The sequence below is a fragment of the Rhinoderma darwinii genome, chromosome 13 (genome assembly GCF_050947455.1).
Source record: "Rhinoderma darwinii isolate aRhiDar2 chromosome 13, aRhiDar2.hap1, whole genome shotgun sequence".
NCBI lineage: Eukaryota > Metazoa > Chordata > Amphibia > Anura > Rhinodermatidae > Rhinoderma > Rhinoderma darwinii.
In genome coordinates, this window is record NC_134699.1 from 21,230,206 (window position 1) to 21,249,360 (window position 19,155).

General features: G+C 40.9%; 1 protein-coding gene across 1 annotated transcript; it reads left to right on the forward strand.

Annotated features, from left to right (window-relative positions):
* Positions 1 to 269: 269 nt before the first annotated feature.
* Positions 270 to 16,534, forward strand: CCR7 (C-C motif chemokine receptor 7). Its single transcript, XM_075845216.1, has 4 exons — positions 270 to 419; positions 10,579 to 10,616; positions 12,643 to 12,711; positions 14,797 to 16,534. The coding sequence occupies exons 2-4, from the start codon at positions 10,590 to 10,592 to the stop codon at positions 15,859 to 15,861; spliced, it is 1,161 nt and encodes a 386-aa protein (XP_075701331.1). The 5' UTR covers positions 270 to 419; positions 10,579 to 10,589; the 3' UTR covers positions 15,862 to 16,534.
* Positions 16,535 to 19,155: the final 2,621 nt, after the last annotated feature.

Genomic DNA, 19,155 nt, shown 5'->3' on the forward strand with positions numbered 1-19,155 from the left:
TATTACGCTGGGTGTGCCTGCTTGTATGTACCACTTTAAGTAGTAAATGCTTTAGTTCCCTATGGGTCTGAGCCTCTCTTTTTTGTTCATTTTCTGTAAGACCAACACTTTTAAAAGGGCCACTGACAGATACAATTGCTCCAGCGGTCACTTAGTACACAAAGGAGTGTTCCTCTCTGCTGCACTAAGCCACCGCTGGACCTAAACAATAATTCGCTGTAAAATAATAAAATAGATAATTGACATAACTGACAATGCGTTGTGTGACATGTCCAACATTCCAGCTTCTTTCTTCTGCGAATGCCTCAAAGCTGGCATTCTCTCAACATCAGGTGGGAAGAATGCCAGCTTCCAGTCATGCGCAGGAAAAAGAAGAAGCCAGACTGCTGGACTGATGTCATGCATCGCAAGCTCACAATGTAAGTTATTTATTTAATTTTTTTACTGCTAATTACCATTGTTTCAGTCCAGTTGTGGCTTTATACAGCAGGGAGGAGCATTCCTTGCTGTACTAAGTGAACATTGGAGCGATTGATCTGTCAATGGCCCTTTAAACATATTGTACGGCTCTCGCGGAATTATATTTCAAAATATGTGGCGTTTACGGCTCTCTTAGCCAAAAAGGTTCCTGACCCCTGGTCTAGAATTTTTAGGCTAGGTTAATTTTACCAGTGAGAGATAGATTATATATATTAAAAAAAAAAGAAAATCACATAGTCAAAATTATATATATTTATTTGCATTGTGCACAGAGAAATAAGTATTTGATCCCTTTGGCAAACAAGACTTAATACTTGGTGGCAAAACCCTTGTTGGCAAGTACAGCAGTCAGAAGTTTTTTGTAGTTGATGATGAGGTTTGCACATATGTTAGATGGAATTTTGGCCCACTCCTCTTTGCAGATCATCTGTAAATCATTTAGATTTCGAGGCTGTCGCTTGGCAACTCGGATCTTCAGCTCCCTCCATAAGTTTTCGATGGGATTAAGGTCTGGAGACTGGCTAGGCCACTCCATGACCTTAATGTGCTTCTTTTTGAGCCACTCCTTTGTTGCCTTGGCTGTATGTTTCGGGTCATTGTCGTGCTGGAAGACCCAGCCACGAGCCATTTTTAATGTCCTGGTGGAGGGAAGGAGGTTGTCACTCAGGATTTGACGGTACATGGCTCCATCCATTCTCCTATTGATGCGATGAAGTAGTCCTGTGCCCTTAGCAGAGAAACACCCCCAAAACATAATGTTTCCACCTCCATGCTTGACAGTGGGGACGGTGTTCTTTGGGTCATAGGCAGCATTTCTCTTCCTCCAAACACGGCGAGTTGAGTTAATGCCAAAGAGCTCAATTTTAGTCTCATCTGACCACAGCACCTTCTCCCAATCACTCTCAGAATCATCCAGATGTTCATTTGCAAACTTCAGACGGGCCTGTACATGTGCCTTCTTGAGCAGGGGGACCTTGCGGGCACGGCAGGATTTTAATCCATTACGGCGTAATGTGTTACCAATGGTTTTCTTGGTGACTGTGGTCCCAGCTGCCTTGAGATCATTAACAAGTTCCCCCCGTGTAGTTTTCGGCTGAGCTCTCACCTTCCTCAGGATCAAAGATACCCCACGAGGTGAGATTTTGCATGGAGCCCCAGATCGATGTCGATTGACAGTCATTTTGTATGTCTTCCATTTTCTTACTATTGCACCAACAGTTGTCTCCTTCTCACCCAGCGTCTTACTTATGGTTTTGTAGCCCATTCCAGCCTTGTGCAGGTCTATAATCTTGTCCCTGACATCCTTAGAAAGCTCTTTGGTCTTGCCCATGTTGTAGAGGTTAGAGTCAGACTGATTAATTGAGTCTGTGGACAGGAGTCTTTTATACAGGTGACCATGTAAGAGCTGTCTTTAATGCAGGCACCAAGTTGATTTGGAGCGTGTAACTGGTCTGGAGGAGGCTGAACTCTTAATGGTTGGTAGGGGATCAAATACTTATTTCTCTGTGCACAATGCAAATAAATATATATAATTTTGACTATGTGATTTTCTTTTTTTTTTTTTTTAAATATAATCTATCTCTCACTGGTAAAATTAACCTAGCCTAAAAATTCTAGACTGTTCATGTCTTTGACAGTGGGCAAACTTACAAAATCAGCAAGGGATCAAATACTTATTTCCTTCACTGTATGTGCAACTTCGAAATTATAAGTGGGGGTGCTTCTCTGTTATGTGATTGGATCAATAGCTGCACATGACTAGGCTATTTTGTGACAGCCTGCACCCTGTAGTCACACCACAGACTACGACAGACTTGAGCAAGATACTAATATACTCTACAATGAAAACCATGACCTGTGTATTGCACCATCGTTACTGTGGATGATCACATGAAATGCAGGTTATTTACTAGTAGTTCTCTGTACTTTGTAATTTAAGGTTGGAATAAACACCTTCACCGCATCCTTTTTTGAACCACAAACTAAATTCACACTTTATACTCGATAAAGCAGCCTGTGCTCTGCGGCTGTCCCTATAGTTCTGTCCGCCAAATGTAAAATCTATAGGATTGTTTATGAAAAAGTGGCCAATTCCTAATTTCTGTAACCAACAGTGCAGCTATTGGGGTGCAGAGGGCGCAGTCACGCCTGGGCCCTGGTACATAAAGGACAGGGACAGATTTAAGTTTGTGGGGGCCCCAATCTCACCTTTGGAACCCAGACCACATGACTCCTTATAGCAGCCATATATAAGGAGGAGGTGACCATGAATGTGCATGGCCCTCTCCACTGAATGCTATTGGAGTCATGGAGATATCCGAGCCAGTAATTCCCGTAGACTTCAAAGAAAGAGCTACACACTCTACCACATCTTTTTGGCCTGATGAAGACGCTAGTCAAGCGTTGAAACGCGTAGCATCATATCTGCCTTTATTGTTTATAAACCCAATAAATCCCATTCACCACCTCTTTGTCTGGACTTGAAATTGATGTTAGCAGCGCTGTACTTTGGTCCGCAATGTTTCTCCCTCCGTGTCTCTCTGAGCGGTTGTCTGTTGACCACCGGTTTGGATCTAGCTGCAGCTACATCACTTATTACCTGCCTACAGTAGAGTTGTGCCTACTACTTGCACAACCCCAAATGGTGAGCATTGAATTCACCATTGTTCGTTTGCTCATTTTTTCGCTTGTGATCTGCACCATGTGGCGCCGTGGTATTTTCTTGCTTTCTTTTTAGGTTACCACATCTTTTGGCTGGATAGGATCAATGAACAGCTAACAAGGAATCCCTGTTTTACTAAAACATGGGAGTCCCAGAGGTGAGCAAGGTATACACAACGCATTTAAACAGTGGCTGACAGGGGTGTAAATAGAAAATTCAAGATAGATAGATAGATATGAGATAGATACATGCTATTACATTGTGGGTTCGCCCACCATTCTTGTGATTGCCAATGAAATTGTATGCATTGTTTTCCTTTATATGGAAAGTCAGAGTTGGGGGTAAGGCCAATAAATTAATACTGGAGCTTCTTATTTGGGACATGAGTGGGGGTCCCTGCTCCTACCAGTATAAGTTTCCATCTGATATGATAAAATGGAAGTTTCTGAATCTAGAGACATCTGTTACCAACAATTTACGGGACAGTTTTTGGTGCAGTTGGTATATACCGCCCACACGCCTCATTTATAGACCGGATAGTTGGAACGTGCAGAAAAATCAGACCGACTCTGGTTGTCTTTTATGTGACCATAGATAGGAAAACAGTAGATAGATAGATAGATAGATAGATAGATAGATAGATAGATAGATAGATAGATAGATAGATAAAGTCCCTTCACTCACTATGGGTCGAAACGCTGCCAATTTCTGCTGGATGTTTGATGAATAAATTTAACCTTTTTGACTCTATCTGGAGACGTTTGCTGTGGTCCAACTACCGGTTTGAAGATGTCCTGTGGATATATCATAAATTTCTCACATGGGAAAATCCCTTTAACTCTTGATTTGTAAAGTAAAAATGTTGGACTGTCTGTGATTTTTAGTTAACTAGTCCAGAAATGACTGAAGTGGAAGGTGACGACCCTGATTGTGCCTTCTGTGACTTTAGATGCACATAACCCATCGTGTGTTGGTTTTCAGGAAGACGGGGAGGAGGTTCTGTAAATTTTTGTACAGGGTTGACAAACATTCATTGATTCTTCAGCTCAGACAGGATCTCATCTAGTGCACAGTGAGGAACCCGGACAAGTCACACCATGCTACTGCTGCAGGAAAGTGGTGAGTGGCAAGCCCATGTCAATGAGATGCCACAGGCGGCAGGCACTGATTTACACAATAGAGCAGAGGTTTTGTAGGGCATGGTAGTAAATGTGATGCCCAGTTGACTTTTATGCATCTGTTTTTTTTGTTTGCCAGAATTTGCTTTAGTTTTGTGTGTTTTGTAGCTCCACCATTAGAATTGATATTAGATGATGGTTATTATTTATTATCATTATATTTATCATTTTAATATCATTGGGGTTCTCCATTGTCAGAATTCTTAAACATGCTATTACATTGTGGGTTCGCCCACCATTCTTGTGATTGCCAATGAAATTGTATGCATTGTTTTCCTTTATATGGAAAGTCAGAGTTGGGGGTCAGGCCAATAAATTAATACTGGAGCTTCTTATTTGGGACATGAGTGGGGGTCCCTGCTCCTACCAGTATAAGTTTCCATCTGATATGATAAAATGGAAGTTTCTGAATCTAGAGACATCTGTTACCAACAATTTACGGGACAGTTTTTGGTGCAGTTGGTATATACCGCCCACACGCCTCATTTATAGACCGGATAATTGGAACGTGCAGAAAAATCAGACCGACTCTGGTTGTCTTTTATGTGACCATAGATAGGAAAACAGTAGATAGATAGATAGATAGATAGATAGATAGATAGATAGATAGATAGATAGATAGATAGATAGATAGATAGATAGATAGATAGATAGATAGATGATAGAAAAACAGTGGCATACTTAGAGGACAGGGGCCTCATAGAAAAGATAAAAACTAGGTCCCTCTCAGGGGCTTGACATCACCTTAATCCTAACCACCTGCAGCAGGTCCTAGGGGACAAAATCCACCTGGGAAATGGCCCAACTCTCCATGTATCGCATGGCATCTGCATGGGCTGCCCCTATGTACTATGCCAAGATATCTCGCCAACAAAAAGAAGATATCTGGGCTTCTTCTTTCCTATGCGCAACCTTTGAAATTCCCTGATACTAGTTGTCGGCATCAGAGAGTCTGAATGTTTGGACCTCTGTACCGTAGGGAGAATACATATGGGCCACCCCTTGTAATGTGTCAGTCATTTATTTTACTGGCTTGTGCTCAAATTATAGCAACAGAGGGACTCCTTAGAAAATTGACAGAAGTCGTCGTTCATTTGTACATTGTTCTGTTAAGTGGGTTTTCCAGAATATCCATTGATGGCGTAGTATAGGCCATCCATAAGTGATCAGTGGGGGTTTGACCCCTAGTAACACCATCGATCACCAGAATGCGACCAGAAGGGACATGGAACCTGCTGGAGCGGCACAGCTCTTTCAATGTGGTTCAATCTACTGCAGCAGATAAGTACATGAGGCTGTGCCTGCCCGCCCCTCCCGCCTATCAATGGGTATACTTGGAATATCCCTTTAAGATCTTAAAGGGGTCTTCTAGGGCTAACACAAAGATGGCCTATCAAACCAGAAAAAAAGGGCAGTGGCAGTGACAGAATACTACCAAAAATGCGAAACATTTTTTCTTTTTCACAATTAATTGATTAAGATATTTCACTTTCTTACTATATTGTCCCAGTCAATAGTTAACATGCAAGTTTTTTTTATTTTTGCTTTTGCACACATATTGTATTATCACCATGTTCCAAAACATAGAGAGTGACTTATAAAAAGTCAAAAGGGACTTTTTAGATTATTGAGAAATCCATTTAAGCGCAAACAAAGCCTTTGTTTCTCAGTTGTGAACCCGTGACTGAGAGCGATTAGTAAATGGAAAAAAGTGACTTTTGAAAAATGAAAGTGAGAAAGTCGGTTTATGGTCAAAATTGTTTGATGTAACCATCTCGGTAAGCAACAGCACTTTCTGTTATCTGATCTGTCATACACGAGAAGAATGACTCACCTTTCTTTTTAAATGCTTCACTAATATATATATATATATATATATATATATATATATAAAATGTTCTGTGGTATATACAATGCCAAATCGGGGTGACGGTGGTGTATACAATGCCATATCCAGGTGATAGTTGTATATACAATGCCATATCCAGGTTGCAGTGGTGTATCTACTCACAAGTCATCACATGGGTGGTATATTTCTCAAGTTTATTTACTGTACCTACAACATACATGTCATATTGCCTATAAGAAAGTAAATCATCTTAAAATGAATGTCCACTCTTCAAAGTGGTTGAAGGTCCATTTTTCTGATACAGAGCTCCAAATCCGCTGTTAAGACATAAGTAAAGTGATAAAAGTCTTGTTGCCTGCAGCCAACACTAGAGGGAGCTTATTGCATACTATTTATACATTGAACTTAATAATAAAACAGTATGCAGTAAGTGATCACTCCCTCTAGTGATAGCTGCAGGTGACTGGAATTTTATCATTTAAGTTTATGCGGGGAATTTATTAAGACTGGCGTGTCATATGCCAGTCTTCATATAAAGAAAGTTGGAGTAAGATGCGTCACATCTTTCGGGCTGGCCGTGCGCCATCCATTTTCCCTTTACTATCGGACATACAAATGCTGTATACTCATCACTCCTCCTCATTTCTCCCCACCGGGTCCTCTCAGGCTCCCTCAGCATTCTGCGACTCATACAAGGTCCTGAAGCTGAGTAGCGGAAGGGTTTTATTTGCGACAGAGAGCTGTTTGACATACAACGTACTGTACGTTGTATAAGCCGTCACACGCTGAGGGATTCTGAGGGGACCTGGAGGGGAGAAGAGGATCGGTGTGTATACTTTTTTATTTTATAACTATTTAATTGTCAGACGGGGAGGTATGGTGGGGGGTAGATACGGGGCCTGGTCGGGCCTCTACCTTGCTACGCCTCACAGAGTGAAATTCACGCCAGTTAGAAGCTGGATCAGATTTTAACGCTAATTTACACTAGTTTTCTGCTGTAAATTATAATAAATTTGTTGCTCCCTTTTGGGAAGCCATGCCCCCTTTTCACAAAATTCAGAAGGGCGGCGTAAAAGGCGACTTTTGGGTTCCTTTGCGACATTTCTTCACTAGAAAAAGTTTATAAATTCCTGCTATGTCTATACAGGGCATTTGGAAATCTGTATCAGAAAAATGGAGCTCTTACTGCTATATCGATATCTTAAGAAATTCATCTGCACAGAAAATTTAACCTAAAAATTACATAGTGTTAAAAGGTCGACATTCACATTAAAGATTTTTTTATTCTTTTTAGCTTTTATACAGTTTTTTTACTTTCTGATCCACTTTAGAGCTGGAAAGATGTCACAGCGCTTATATTTCATGTAATATATTTCTCATTCTCTATGTTTTTCTATCCTGTAAATTACAAATTCGGATTTTGATGGCAGTCTGGCTCAGGTTTTTAAAATTGTAGTTGAATGTATTGACGGAACCTCATCAACATGTGGATACGGGTACTGTTGCGCCCACTGCCTTGTTTTAAGTAGACTGCAATCCAAAAAGTAAATTCATATAATTCACTATTGGTGAAAATTTCTCAAATAGCCCAAAATACAAAAACAATGAAGTTTTCTATGTATTTAAGTTTCTGCTTCCACTTTCTCGGTGCTGACATTGCTATGAGGAACATTGTAAAAGTAGCGCCGGGTAGACGAGAAGGATGACATAAGTATGTCTGGCACAGCACCCACATGATTCGAATGCAGTACGACACCAATGTAATTACAAAAACATTTTCTGCCGATAAGAAATGACTGTACAGATGACACTAACAAATGATGTCTGCATGACTTGACGAAATGGATGATATAAACGTATTTACGGACAGCATAGGCGCAGCATATTATATGTTGTTTTTCAGGACTATGCTGATGTGCTTAAAGTAAAGTCCCATCAATGACAGTGACAGTCAGGGGTGTGGCTAGAATCGCAAACCTTGGCCCCTTGGGACACCATGTGCGTATAAATTAAGCTAAGTATAAGCCTAACCTTAGTCTCATTCTTAAGTAATTTAAATAATAGACCCATATAGTGATAAAATAATAACACCACCATACCGTGACTGAATAATACCACCATAAAGTGAATGAATAATACCACCATACAGTGACTGAATAATACCACCGTAAAGTGAATGAATAACACCACCATACAGTGACTGAATAATACCACCATACAGTGAATGAATAATACCACCATACAGTGACTGAATAATACCACCATACCGTGATTGACTAATACCACCGTACAGTGAATGAATAATACCACCATACAGTGACTGAATAATACCACCATACCGTGACTGAATGATACCACCGTACAGTGAATGAATAAAACCATCTTACAGTGAATGAATAATACCCCCATACATTGACTGAATAATACCGCCATACCATGATGAATAATACCACCATATCGTGACTGAATAATACCACCATACACTGACTGAATAATACCACCATACAGTGACTGAATAATACCACCATACAGTGACTGAATAATACCACCATACAGTGACTGAATAATACCCCCTTACAGTGACTGAATAATACCACCATACAGTGACTGAATAATACCACCATACCGTGATTGACTAATACCACCGTACAGTGAATAATACCACCATACAGTGACTGAATAATACCACCATACCGTGACTGAATGATACCAACGTACAGTGAATGAATAAAACCATCTTACAGTGAATGAATAATACCCCCATACATTGACTGAATAATACCGCCATACCATGATGAATAATACCACCATATCGTGACTGAATAATACCACCATACACTGACTGAATAATACCACCATACAGTGACTGAATAATACCACCATACAGTGACTGAATAATACCACCATACAGTGACTGAATAATACCACCGTACAGTGAATTAATAATACCACCATATAGTGACTGAATAATACCACCATACAGTGAATGAATAATAGCTCCATACAGTAACTGAATAATACCACCATATAGTGACTGCATAATTCCATCATACAGTGACTGAAACATACCACCGTACAGTAACTGAATAATACCACCATATAGTAACTGAATAATACCACCGTATCGTGACTGAATAATACCACCGTACAGTAACTGAATAATACCACCATACAGTGACTGAATAATACCACTATACAGTGACTGAATAATCCCACCGTACAGTGACTGAATAATACTACCGTACAGTGAATGAATAATACCCCCTTACAGTGACTGAATAATACCACCATACAGTGACTGAATAATACCACCATACAGTGACTGAATAATACCACCATACAGTGACTGAATAATACTACCGTACAGTGACTGAATAATACCACCATACAGTAACTGAATAATACCACCGTATCGTGACTGAATAATACCACCGTACAGTAACTGAATAATACCACCATACAGTGACTGAATAATACCACTATACAGTGACTGAATAATCCCACCGTACAGTGACTGAATAATAGCACCATACAGTGACTGAATAATACCACCATACAGTGACTGAATAATACCACTATACAGTGACTGAATAATCCCACCGTACAGTGACTGAATAATACTACCGTACAGTGAATGAATAATACCCCCTTACAGTGACTGAATAATACCACCATACAGTGACTGAATAATACCACCATACAGTGACTGAATAATACCACCGTACAGTGACTAAATAATACTACCGTACAGTGAATTAATAATACCACCATATAGTGACTGAATAATACCACCATACAGTGAATGAATAATGCCACCGTACAGTGACTGAATAATACTACCGTACAGTGAATGAATAATACCCCCTTACAGTGACTGAATAATCCCACCGTACAGTGACTTGACAATACCACCACACAGTACATTAATAATATCACGATACAATGGAAATGTCATGTCTCCTTTAAGAGAGTGTCGCCATAACAGATACTGCCAGATACTGCAATACACATTGCAAGACTGAGGGTGGCCCCATACACACCTTGCAGCACATGTTTAATTCCCCTTCAGGGAAATCAAGAGAAATCAAGTATTACACCGTTCCAATAGAAATAAATACGCTGTCCATGTAAGACAGGCCGGGTCCCCCACAACGAGAGATGAGATGCTCTTTATAGCCGCTCCCTGCTCTTGCTAATAAGATGAGGATACTGAATGGGGAGCCCACTAAAATAACTCAGAATTCCCTAATAGGGTATTTGAAAATGAGTTTGCTAAACCAGACAGCCCCTTTAAGGGTTAAAGTGATAGTGTGTCTGTAAATTTATTAGAGAGCCCCTTTAAATGAAATTGTGGCTTAAAAAATGTTCATTTTTTTAAAAAGTATTTTTCTTTCTTTTCTCCTTTTTAGAATTTCTGCTCATGGCTTTTATCCTGCCCATTCTTCAGGTGAGTGTATTATAGACATGCCATGGGCATCAGGTTATGTGCCACCACATTTGCTGGTATGGGGGCATCTTGCATATTAATTTGGTGGCAGCGGCATTGTGTTTATGAACCACTCCCTACCGACAATTGCTTTCTTTACTTTCTATCTATCCCTCTAAACCACAATATCTTTGTAACATTTTTTTTCTCTGCTATCTTTGCTTCTTCTGCCAAAAGATCTCAACTACAAAGGCGCCATCCAGAAAAAAACCACTTCACCCACACAGCGCTCATGTACTAAGGTTATATGTACAAGTATAACTCTACCTGGGACTACGCCCAGCAGATCTATACCCACCTAACCACACAGGCCCTATATACTGGTGCGTCTCTAAATCCCAGCATTCTCTTTACCACTAAACCCCCCTACTCTAATCTATGCAATCAATCCCACGATAATGCTGAGAAATTCTTAGAAAGTAAACTTGTTCTATTGGTCATCATCTGTTACAATGTAAATCAATAATCAATCAATAAATATATTTATTCAGAAGCCCCCCATCAGACCCCACATTCTCTCTTTCACTTGCCCTCCCACAATTTTCTGCTCCTTATCACCATTCCATGCACACTATTGTCTGGGTGGAACCTGTAGCATTGTTCATCCCGATCCTCCCGTTTCATGAATAGAATGCAAAAACTACAGTATAGACTGGCACATGCAGAGAAGCAGGAGGCTGGATGTCATTTCTATGCCCCTCATGGTTTATAGAAAGCTGGTAAAAAACCCTTATGGGCATTTTAACAGTAGTAGTTGCTTAATTTTCAGGTAGTTCTATTTTAAGGCAAACTGTTCTTTATTAATGTATGTATTTTATCTGGAAGTAATATTACCCCATTGATACTCCTGACTGAGTTCATAAAGAGGATATTCATTGGGAAGTCCAGCAATGACATCATGGTCTCACCAATAACAATATCACATGTGGCGACTTCTCGGAAAGAGGAAGTGCGGCCGTCAAGTGATCTCAGCAGATCATGTGACTCGTATCTCCCAAGTTATTTTCATGGTAAACAATAAACATAAACCGAAAATTTGAAGATTTACTGTTCTTAAAGGAACACTCCAGCTAAAACTGATAGCCTGTTATTCTTAGTACAGTGCCTGAGGGGGCGTGGCATGACACAGAGATTCAAAGAAGTCACGCACCGCCCACTCAGGTCTGTGAAGGCACAAGACAGAGTTTCATTTCTTCCTGGAGTGTTCCTTTAACTTGACTAAAAGCCTGAAAATGTTATTTTACCCCACTAATAGTCCAGGCATTGAAGAAGTTGAGATGTGTGTAGTGTCCTCGCATTGTAGAGTTGCTTTAGCTGTCCCTTTGCCCGCTGCTCTGACTTGGAGGGAGTAAATAGATCATCAGTGAAATTCCAAATGGCTTTACAGATCTCTGCTTGCTGTCAGTAAGTGGAAACTAACATTCAGAGGCTGAAAACCAATCCTGATCTAGTTTCGCTCATTCAGCTGCAGTTTGTTACAGTGTATCTGTATAGAGCAGAGAGCACCAAAAAAATTTTAACTCAAGAGCCACATTCGAAGATAACTGGTACTATGTTTAGTTTGTCAGTCCTGATCCAAGAGACAAGTAAAAGTCTGGCAGTCCTAATTCAGTGTGCACGCAGGAGGACATGTATATCCCCAGCCACTGAATGTGGAACAACTGGTCTAAGCAATCTGTGAGCTAAATGTGGCAAATCTCTCTCTTGTTCTAGACTCCAGGCACATAGCACTTACCTACTCTGATACATTGCAAAAAACCGTAGCTGTGTAAACAGAAATAGGTCAGGACAATTTTTAACTCCTAAATGTAAAACAAATGCTATAATTACATTCACTGACAGCAAGCAGAGATCTTGAAATTGTAAGAAATCAGAGGTGCAATGTAACCATCGATCTGTCTCAATCTAATACCATATTAAATTGCCTATTTATAATATATGGATATACACCTCAACTCTGTGCCCCTATGTATTATTTATGTTACAGGTAGACACAACCGAAGAGAACATTGAGACCAATAGTCCTGCAAATTACAGCATCGGCCCCTGCACTCCTGTGAGTAACAACTTTTTTTCCTAGTGAGCTTGTGCTGGGCTTATGCTTATTTATATAGTGGTCAAAATTAAAATTAGCTGCAGTATAAAGCATGGGGGAGGAATAGACCAGTAGCCAGATCCTTTAATGAAACAGGAAATGGATTTTAGACTACCTTACTGTCATTTGACAATTCAGAAAAGGGGGAGTCACCGATCATAGCTTGCCACCAATTGGGACCCCCACCCCACCGCTCTATTAGCCATAAACTTTCACAAGATATTTCATTACCTGGTTCTTATAAGTTACATAACAGCAAGTCCATGCACAAAAGTCTATTGGCGCTACCATGGTGAACCCAGAGCAAGCACATTATTTATATTATTGCAACAGGTAAGAGAGCAGGCGGCACGCATAAGGCATGTCCGATGAAAACTGGTTTGGAAAATTGGCCATTGGGGCAAAGATATTGACTGTGAAGTGACTTTTCTGAAGATGCAAAGCTTTGATAGTTGGCAGTCTACTAAAGGTGGCATTCGGAGGAGACATAGATGAAAATAAGGGACATAGACATAGGTGTTGCAGACATATCTGTTGGGATGGATCACATTTGGTGGAAGTCCCTAGGCACTTTGCCCATTTTGCCCTCCCTATAATCTGGCCCTGTATCCGAGTATCGGTCATGTACAATGTTCGCACTTAGATGAGTTGCAGCTGTTCAAGCAGATAATCTTGCAACTCTCATTGTGAATCTGTGGCTTCCTGTCCTTTCACTCCAGGTGAGGCGGGATGTGGTTTAGAAAAGCTCAGAGAATGGAAAACGTGCAAATGTTCACTTACTGTATATACTGCAGATTACGGTCATCAGGTTGTATAGAAAAGGATGTAAACCTTGAGAGGACGGGCATGCATAGCCCTTCCCTACTGATGCCCTCAGTACAGGTCAGAGACACTGTTTATAGATGCCATGTTATGATCCCTACTTACCTATTTCTGCTAATATACATATATAGAACAAACTTAAGGTGAATGCCCACCATTTTTTTTAAACAGTTCAAAAAGTCTGTACTAATTCCATGATATATTTTTATAGTGGTTACAGCTCCATTTTTCTGACACAAAGCTCCAAATCCTCTGTATAAACATAGAGGTAAATGATAAAATTCTGGTTGCCTGAAGCCACCACTAGAGGGAGCTTAGGAGCTTACTGCATACTGTTCATATATTGAGCTCAATAATAAATCAGTATGCGGTAAGTTCCTAAGCTCCCCCTAGTGGCTAGAATGTTATCGTGCATGGCTGTGTGAAGGGAAACAAGGGATTTGGAGCTCTGTATCAGAAAAATAGAGCTCTGCATTCAATAAAGATATATTGTGAAAATAATCAGTACATAAGGCTGGACCTAAAAACAACGTGGTGTCAAAAGGTGAACATTTACTTCAAGATGGATGTAGACACTATTTGTTGGCAGATCTAGCCAATTTTGGTGGGATCTGCTGGCAGATGTCTATAGAGGGCCACCAAAGCATCTACATCTGCCAACAGTATCTAACGTCTATTAAGGAAAAACAATTGTAATAAAAATGATTGCGGGCTCAGAAGATTTGTATCATTGTGTGGTCTTCAAGAAGGTCCGGAAGATCTATGTGCCTGATATCGAGAGAGTCTCGAATGGATGGTCTTAGGCCCCATGCACACGACCATAGAATTTGTCCGTAATTGCATTCCGCAATCACTGTCTGCAATTACGAACTAATTCACTTTTATTGACCACGGGCACCTTCCCGTATTTTTGCGGGAAGGTGTCCGGGCGGTAGAAAGCCTTCGCAAAAGATAGGACATGCCCTATATTTTGCTTTTTATGGTCCGTGCCCCCTCACTTTGTGTGGGAGCATGGGCCGAAAATGCGGATGGCTATCCGCTGCTATTGGACGGCCATGTGCATTAGGTCTTTGGATAGACATTGGTGGCAAATGCGCCACCAATATCCGATCAGCTGAGTTCCGACAAGTCAGCTTTTTCCAGATGGCGGCATGGACGCACATTGACTATAAGACTTTGCCCATTCAAAATAAATTCTAATGTCTAAAATTTGCAATTTTACAGGTATATGATGGGATGGGAAATTCCACCGATATGACCAAGTATGATGAATTTATCACTATGGATTATAATGGGTATCAAGAGTTGTGTGAAAAACAGGATGTTCGTGTGTTCCATGCCAACTTCCTGCCGCTAATGTACGCTTTCATCTGCGTCGTAGGATTAGCTGGAAATGGCCTGGTCATGCTAAGATACTTGTACTTCAAGAGACTAAAGACCGGAACAGACTACTACATGCTGAACTTGGCTCTTGCAGATATTGTTTTCCTCTTTACCCTTCCTTTTTGGGCTGTGAGCATAAGCAAAAGCTGGTTTTTCGGTAATGAGATGTGCAAGGTCATCTACTGCCTTTACAAGATGAGCTTCATCAGTGGGATGTTCCTGCTCATGAGCGTGAGCATTGAAAGATATTTTGCAATAGTTCAAGCGCCCTCTGCTCATCGTCATAGATCCAAGACTGTGCTTATCAGCAAACTCTCCAGTGTTGGTATCTGGGTCTTGGCCTTCACCTTGTCCATTCCTGAGTTGATAAATAGTGGGGTACAGAACATAGATGGAAAGAACATTTGTACCATATTCTCCTCCAATATACAGAGTCTTAACGCAATGCTCAAGATCACCCAGATGTTCTTGGGATTTCTTCTACCCTTTATCATCATGTCCCTTTGCTATAGTATGATTATCAGGACACTACTCCGAGCACGTAATTTTGAGAAGTACAAAGCCATCAAGGTCATCATCGTCATTGTCATTGCATTTGTGGTCTTCCAGTTGCCATACAACAGTGTCATGTTGGTGAAGACCTTATACAACACCAGCGTGTGTACTGAGAGCAAAAAATTGGATATTGCCGATGACGTAACCTACAGCCTTGCATGTTTGCGTTGTTGTCTTAACCCTTTCCTCTACGCCATCATTGGAGTCAAGTTTAGGAATGACATGTGCAAATTTTTCAAGGATTTGGGCTGCCTAAGCCAGGACAAGTTTGCCAAATGGTCTACAGCCAAACCAAGCAAGAGAAGTTCTTTTGCAATGGACACAGAGACAACCACCACTTTTTCTCCTTGATATTGACAACCACCACTTTTTCTCCTCAATATTGACAACCACCACTTTTTCTCCTCGATATTGCAGTGCAAACACAAACATTATTACCTTTTTTATATGGAGTGATACATATTTGAGACAACCACCTAAAATTGTACAAAAATTTTACAAAAATGGTCTTTTAGTAGGGTGGTTCTCTCAAAGAAGAGGGCCAGGAGACATAGAAGGGTACTGAAAATCCCAGAACAACCATAAGTGGTCTTCTCAAAGAGGTGGTCTTCAAGAGTATGAATGTTCTTCAAAAATGAAAAAAAATACTATTAACATGGATTTTGCTCTTCAGACATTGACATTAAACTTTGCTTTCAAACTTTCTGATCTGCAAAGTGGAACATCATAAATTAATTTTCTATCTGACGCATTTGGAACATTTGACATTTATCTCATTCTTATCTGATTAGTGTCTGGTTGACTGTATCTTGACCAAAAAACTGTTTATCACAAGATAAATTTCCCTGGCAGCCTCCGATATGACTCAGTTCTAACTAGAAATACCCATCTGTGAGTCCTCCTTCATATCAGTTTGACTGTTATAAACCAGATATATTTTCTCAAAATCTTTTAGATTTTTTTATTTTTACAATATGTTGTATAAGCTATTGACAATAATGGGGTTGTCCAGGATTTGAAAAACATGACTGCTTTCTTTTAAAAACAGTGCCACACCTATCCACAGGCTGTGCCTGGTATTGCAGCTCAGCCCCCATTCACCTCAATGGAGAGGAGCTGCAATACCTGACATAACCCATGGACAAGTGTGGCCCCTTTTCTTGAAGAAAGCAGCCATGTTTTTTGGCTCTTCCCACCTTTTTAATGCCTAATGCACACAATTATATTACGGCTTCATACAAGTTCCAAGATTTATATAACCCTAATACAGGATCCATTAAAGTATATGGAGCTCTACTTATGCCTTCGATTTCATACGGGGAACCTGGAGTGCCAAAGGCTCTATATTATGGAACTGTAGGAACTCTATTTGCCACCATAGGGGCCTCATTCTGTGGCTCTGCCATGTGTATGAACCCTTAGGCTCATAAGGCTCAGTTTATGTGAATCAGTCACCTAATAATCTTCTTTTGCTTGTAGTTTATAATCAATCTATCCTTGCTTTAGTAAAACTTAATTCTCCCTGCCCTATTTTCTGGGCTTGTCGGCAGTATTAAAGCAGTGGAGGAACAGTAGTCATGTGCTTGTACACAACTTCTTCCGTTAAAAGGCAGAGCTGCAGTGTAAAGTATAGGGAAGGACAAAGGCAGGGGAACCTCTGACATCATCAAAAAATTAAAGGTGGTTCTGTGACTCAAGCAGAGTAGGCGGAGCAATGTAGCTGAACTGTTGTCACTGGCAACCTAGAACTGTAGTTCTAGGTTGCTATCAGGGTAACAGAGGGGAAAACACATGTAGCAGCTAAAAGTGAAAGGGTTCCTGAGCGTCATCTCTTTACTCAACGGCTTATTAAAAGGGGCTATATAAAAGTGGACAATCCCTTTAAGACTTGATAAAGAACGTGATTTGTGCCACTTGACAAGATACATTGTATTACGCAGAGGCGTAACTTGAAGCTCCTGGACCCCAAAGCAGAACCTGTAGCCGGGCCCTCCACCTACTATGTGCCATTTATATGTGCTTATGTGGCAGAGAGACCTTTGGGCCTCCTTAGGCACTAGGGCACGGGTGTGACTGCTACCTCTGCACCCTCTATATCTTTGCACCCGGGCACTACATCTTTTCACATGGCCGATTTATTTCATGGTGCAGTAAATAATGTAGATTAAAACTGTCCAAGGAAAATTATGATTGTTGTAGACTTTGGTGTTATTGGGGATGAGAAGCCCCCCAAGACAGAAGGAGAATAGAGAATTTACAGAAATTGCATAAAAAAAACAAGCTGTTACTGTTGTATGTGTTTGGCATGTATTGTGTGTATAGGAGTCAGTATATACCCGTCATAGGTGTGTATTGTACATAAGTGATTTTGTATTGGGGGGGGGGGGTGTAATTTGTAATAAATTTTATTTCCTTTCTACAGAACATTGTGCTGTGATTTATTATATTATAATCTTTGTCATGTTTCTCCCACTGACAATGAGCTGATGGAGTAGAGGAGGTGGATCATAGGACATCGCTCCACTCACACTTATAGGATCTCCATCAGGTTGGTTGTCAGTGGAAGGGCACATGTAAAAAAGTGGGGTCACACAGATCACTGAAAAGGGGTATGGCTTCATGGGAACAACTTGATTTGCCTGTGATGTATGTACGCCCTTGGTGGACAACCTTGTTGGGCCCATGTGTACACTGAGACTCTGTGCATACATCTATATCATGTAACATTAGGCTAGGGAGAAATCTATGTACCCATAAACAAAAAGAACTTAGGCGAGGCTAGATTAAGATTTTAACATGGGTTGACACGAGGGCCGACCACAGCTTTTATTTATCATAACTTTCTTTTAATAACCAACTGTAAATATTGATATCCAATATATATATGAAAAAAAAATGCACCCGAAAGCCAGCCCGCCTATGGAAGGGCATGTAGGGTCAGACCTTTTTCAACACTGCCAAGAGGAGAGGGTGCATCCTCAACTGCACACTCCTCCTCCCCATGACCCCCGGTCAACCGAAAAAGGGCCTCCTCCATACCATCCTGGAGTCCTGACAGGAATATGTCCATACCTATATCGGTTAAGTGTACACTGTCCCGCAGTAACAGGCTCCTATTGTCACCCTCTAATTGCCTATGCCTGGTCACCACCGGCTCTGATATACCTCGAAACTGTAGTGTTCAGGAGGCGCCTGCCCCTTTCTATAACGTCCCAGGCACCCGGCCATACTGCCCGAGGAATCATCTCCGACAAAACCAGGATTAAAGCAATTAGCTCCCCCAAACTAACAGAACATAAATTGTTACCACCGACATGTATCACCAAGATGGTGGGAATTACGCGATGCCTGCTGATTGTAACAACTTCGGACAAAACCTCCAACCACCGTAGGCCACGGAGACCCTGCCAGTAAATATCGGCCCCCATTAGACCCGCGAGAGGCCCCCTGGTCGTACGGCTGCTCTACATTCCGCCCAGAAGACAAACGAATGTCCCAGGATCCAAACCGTAGGACGTGAAATAGCAAACAAAAATTAATGCAAAACCAGATCGGGTCGAATATAACCAGCAAAGTAGTCAGAACGCCAGCGACCTATGCGACGGACTTCTTCGTCGGACAAACCCAAACCGCTGAAAGTGGTCG

Bases quoted from the DNA above. Each gene is read 5' to 3' on its own strand.
- CCR7 (XM_075845216.1), top strand. From the start codon at position 10,590: ATGGCTTTTATCCTGCCCATTCTTCAG. The intron at 10,617-12,642 runs GTGAGTGTATTA...TTTATGTTACAG, and splicing joins TTATCCTGCCCATTCTTCAG to GTAGACACAACCGAAGAGAA. The intron at 12,712-14,796 runs GTGAGTAACAAC...GCAATTTTACAG, and splicing joins GCATCGGCCCCTGCACTCCT to GTATATGATGGGATGGGAAA.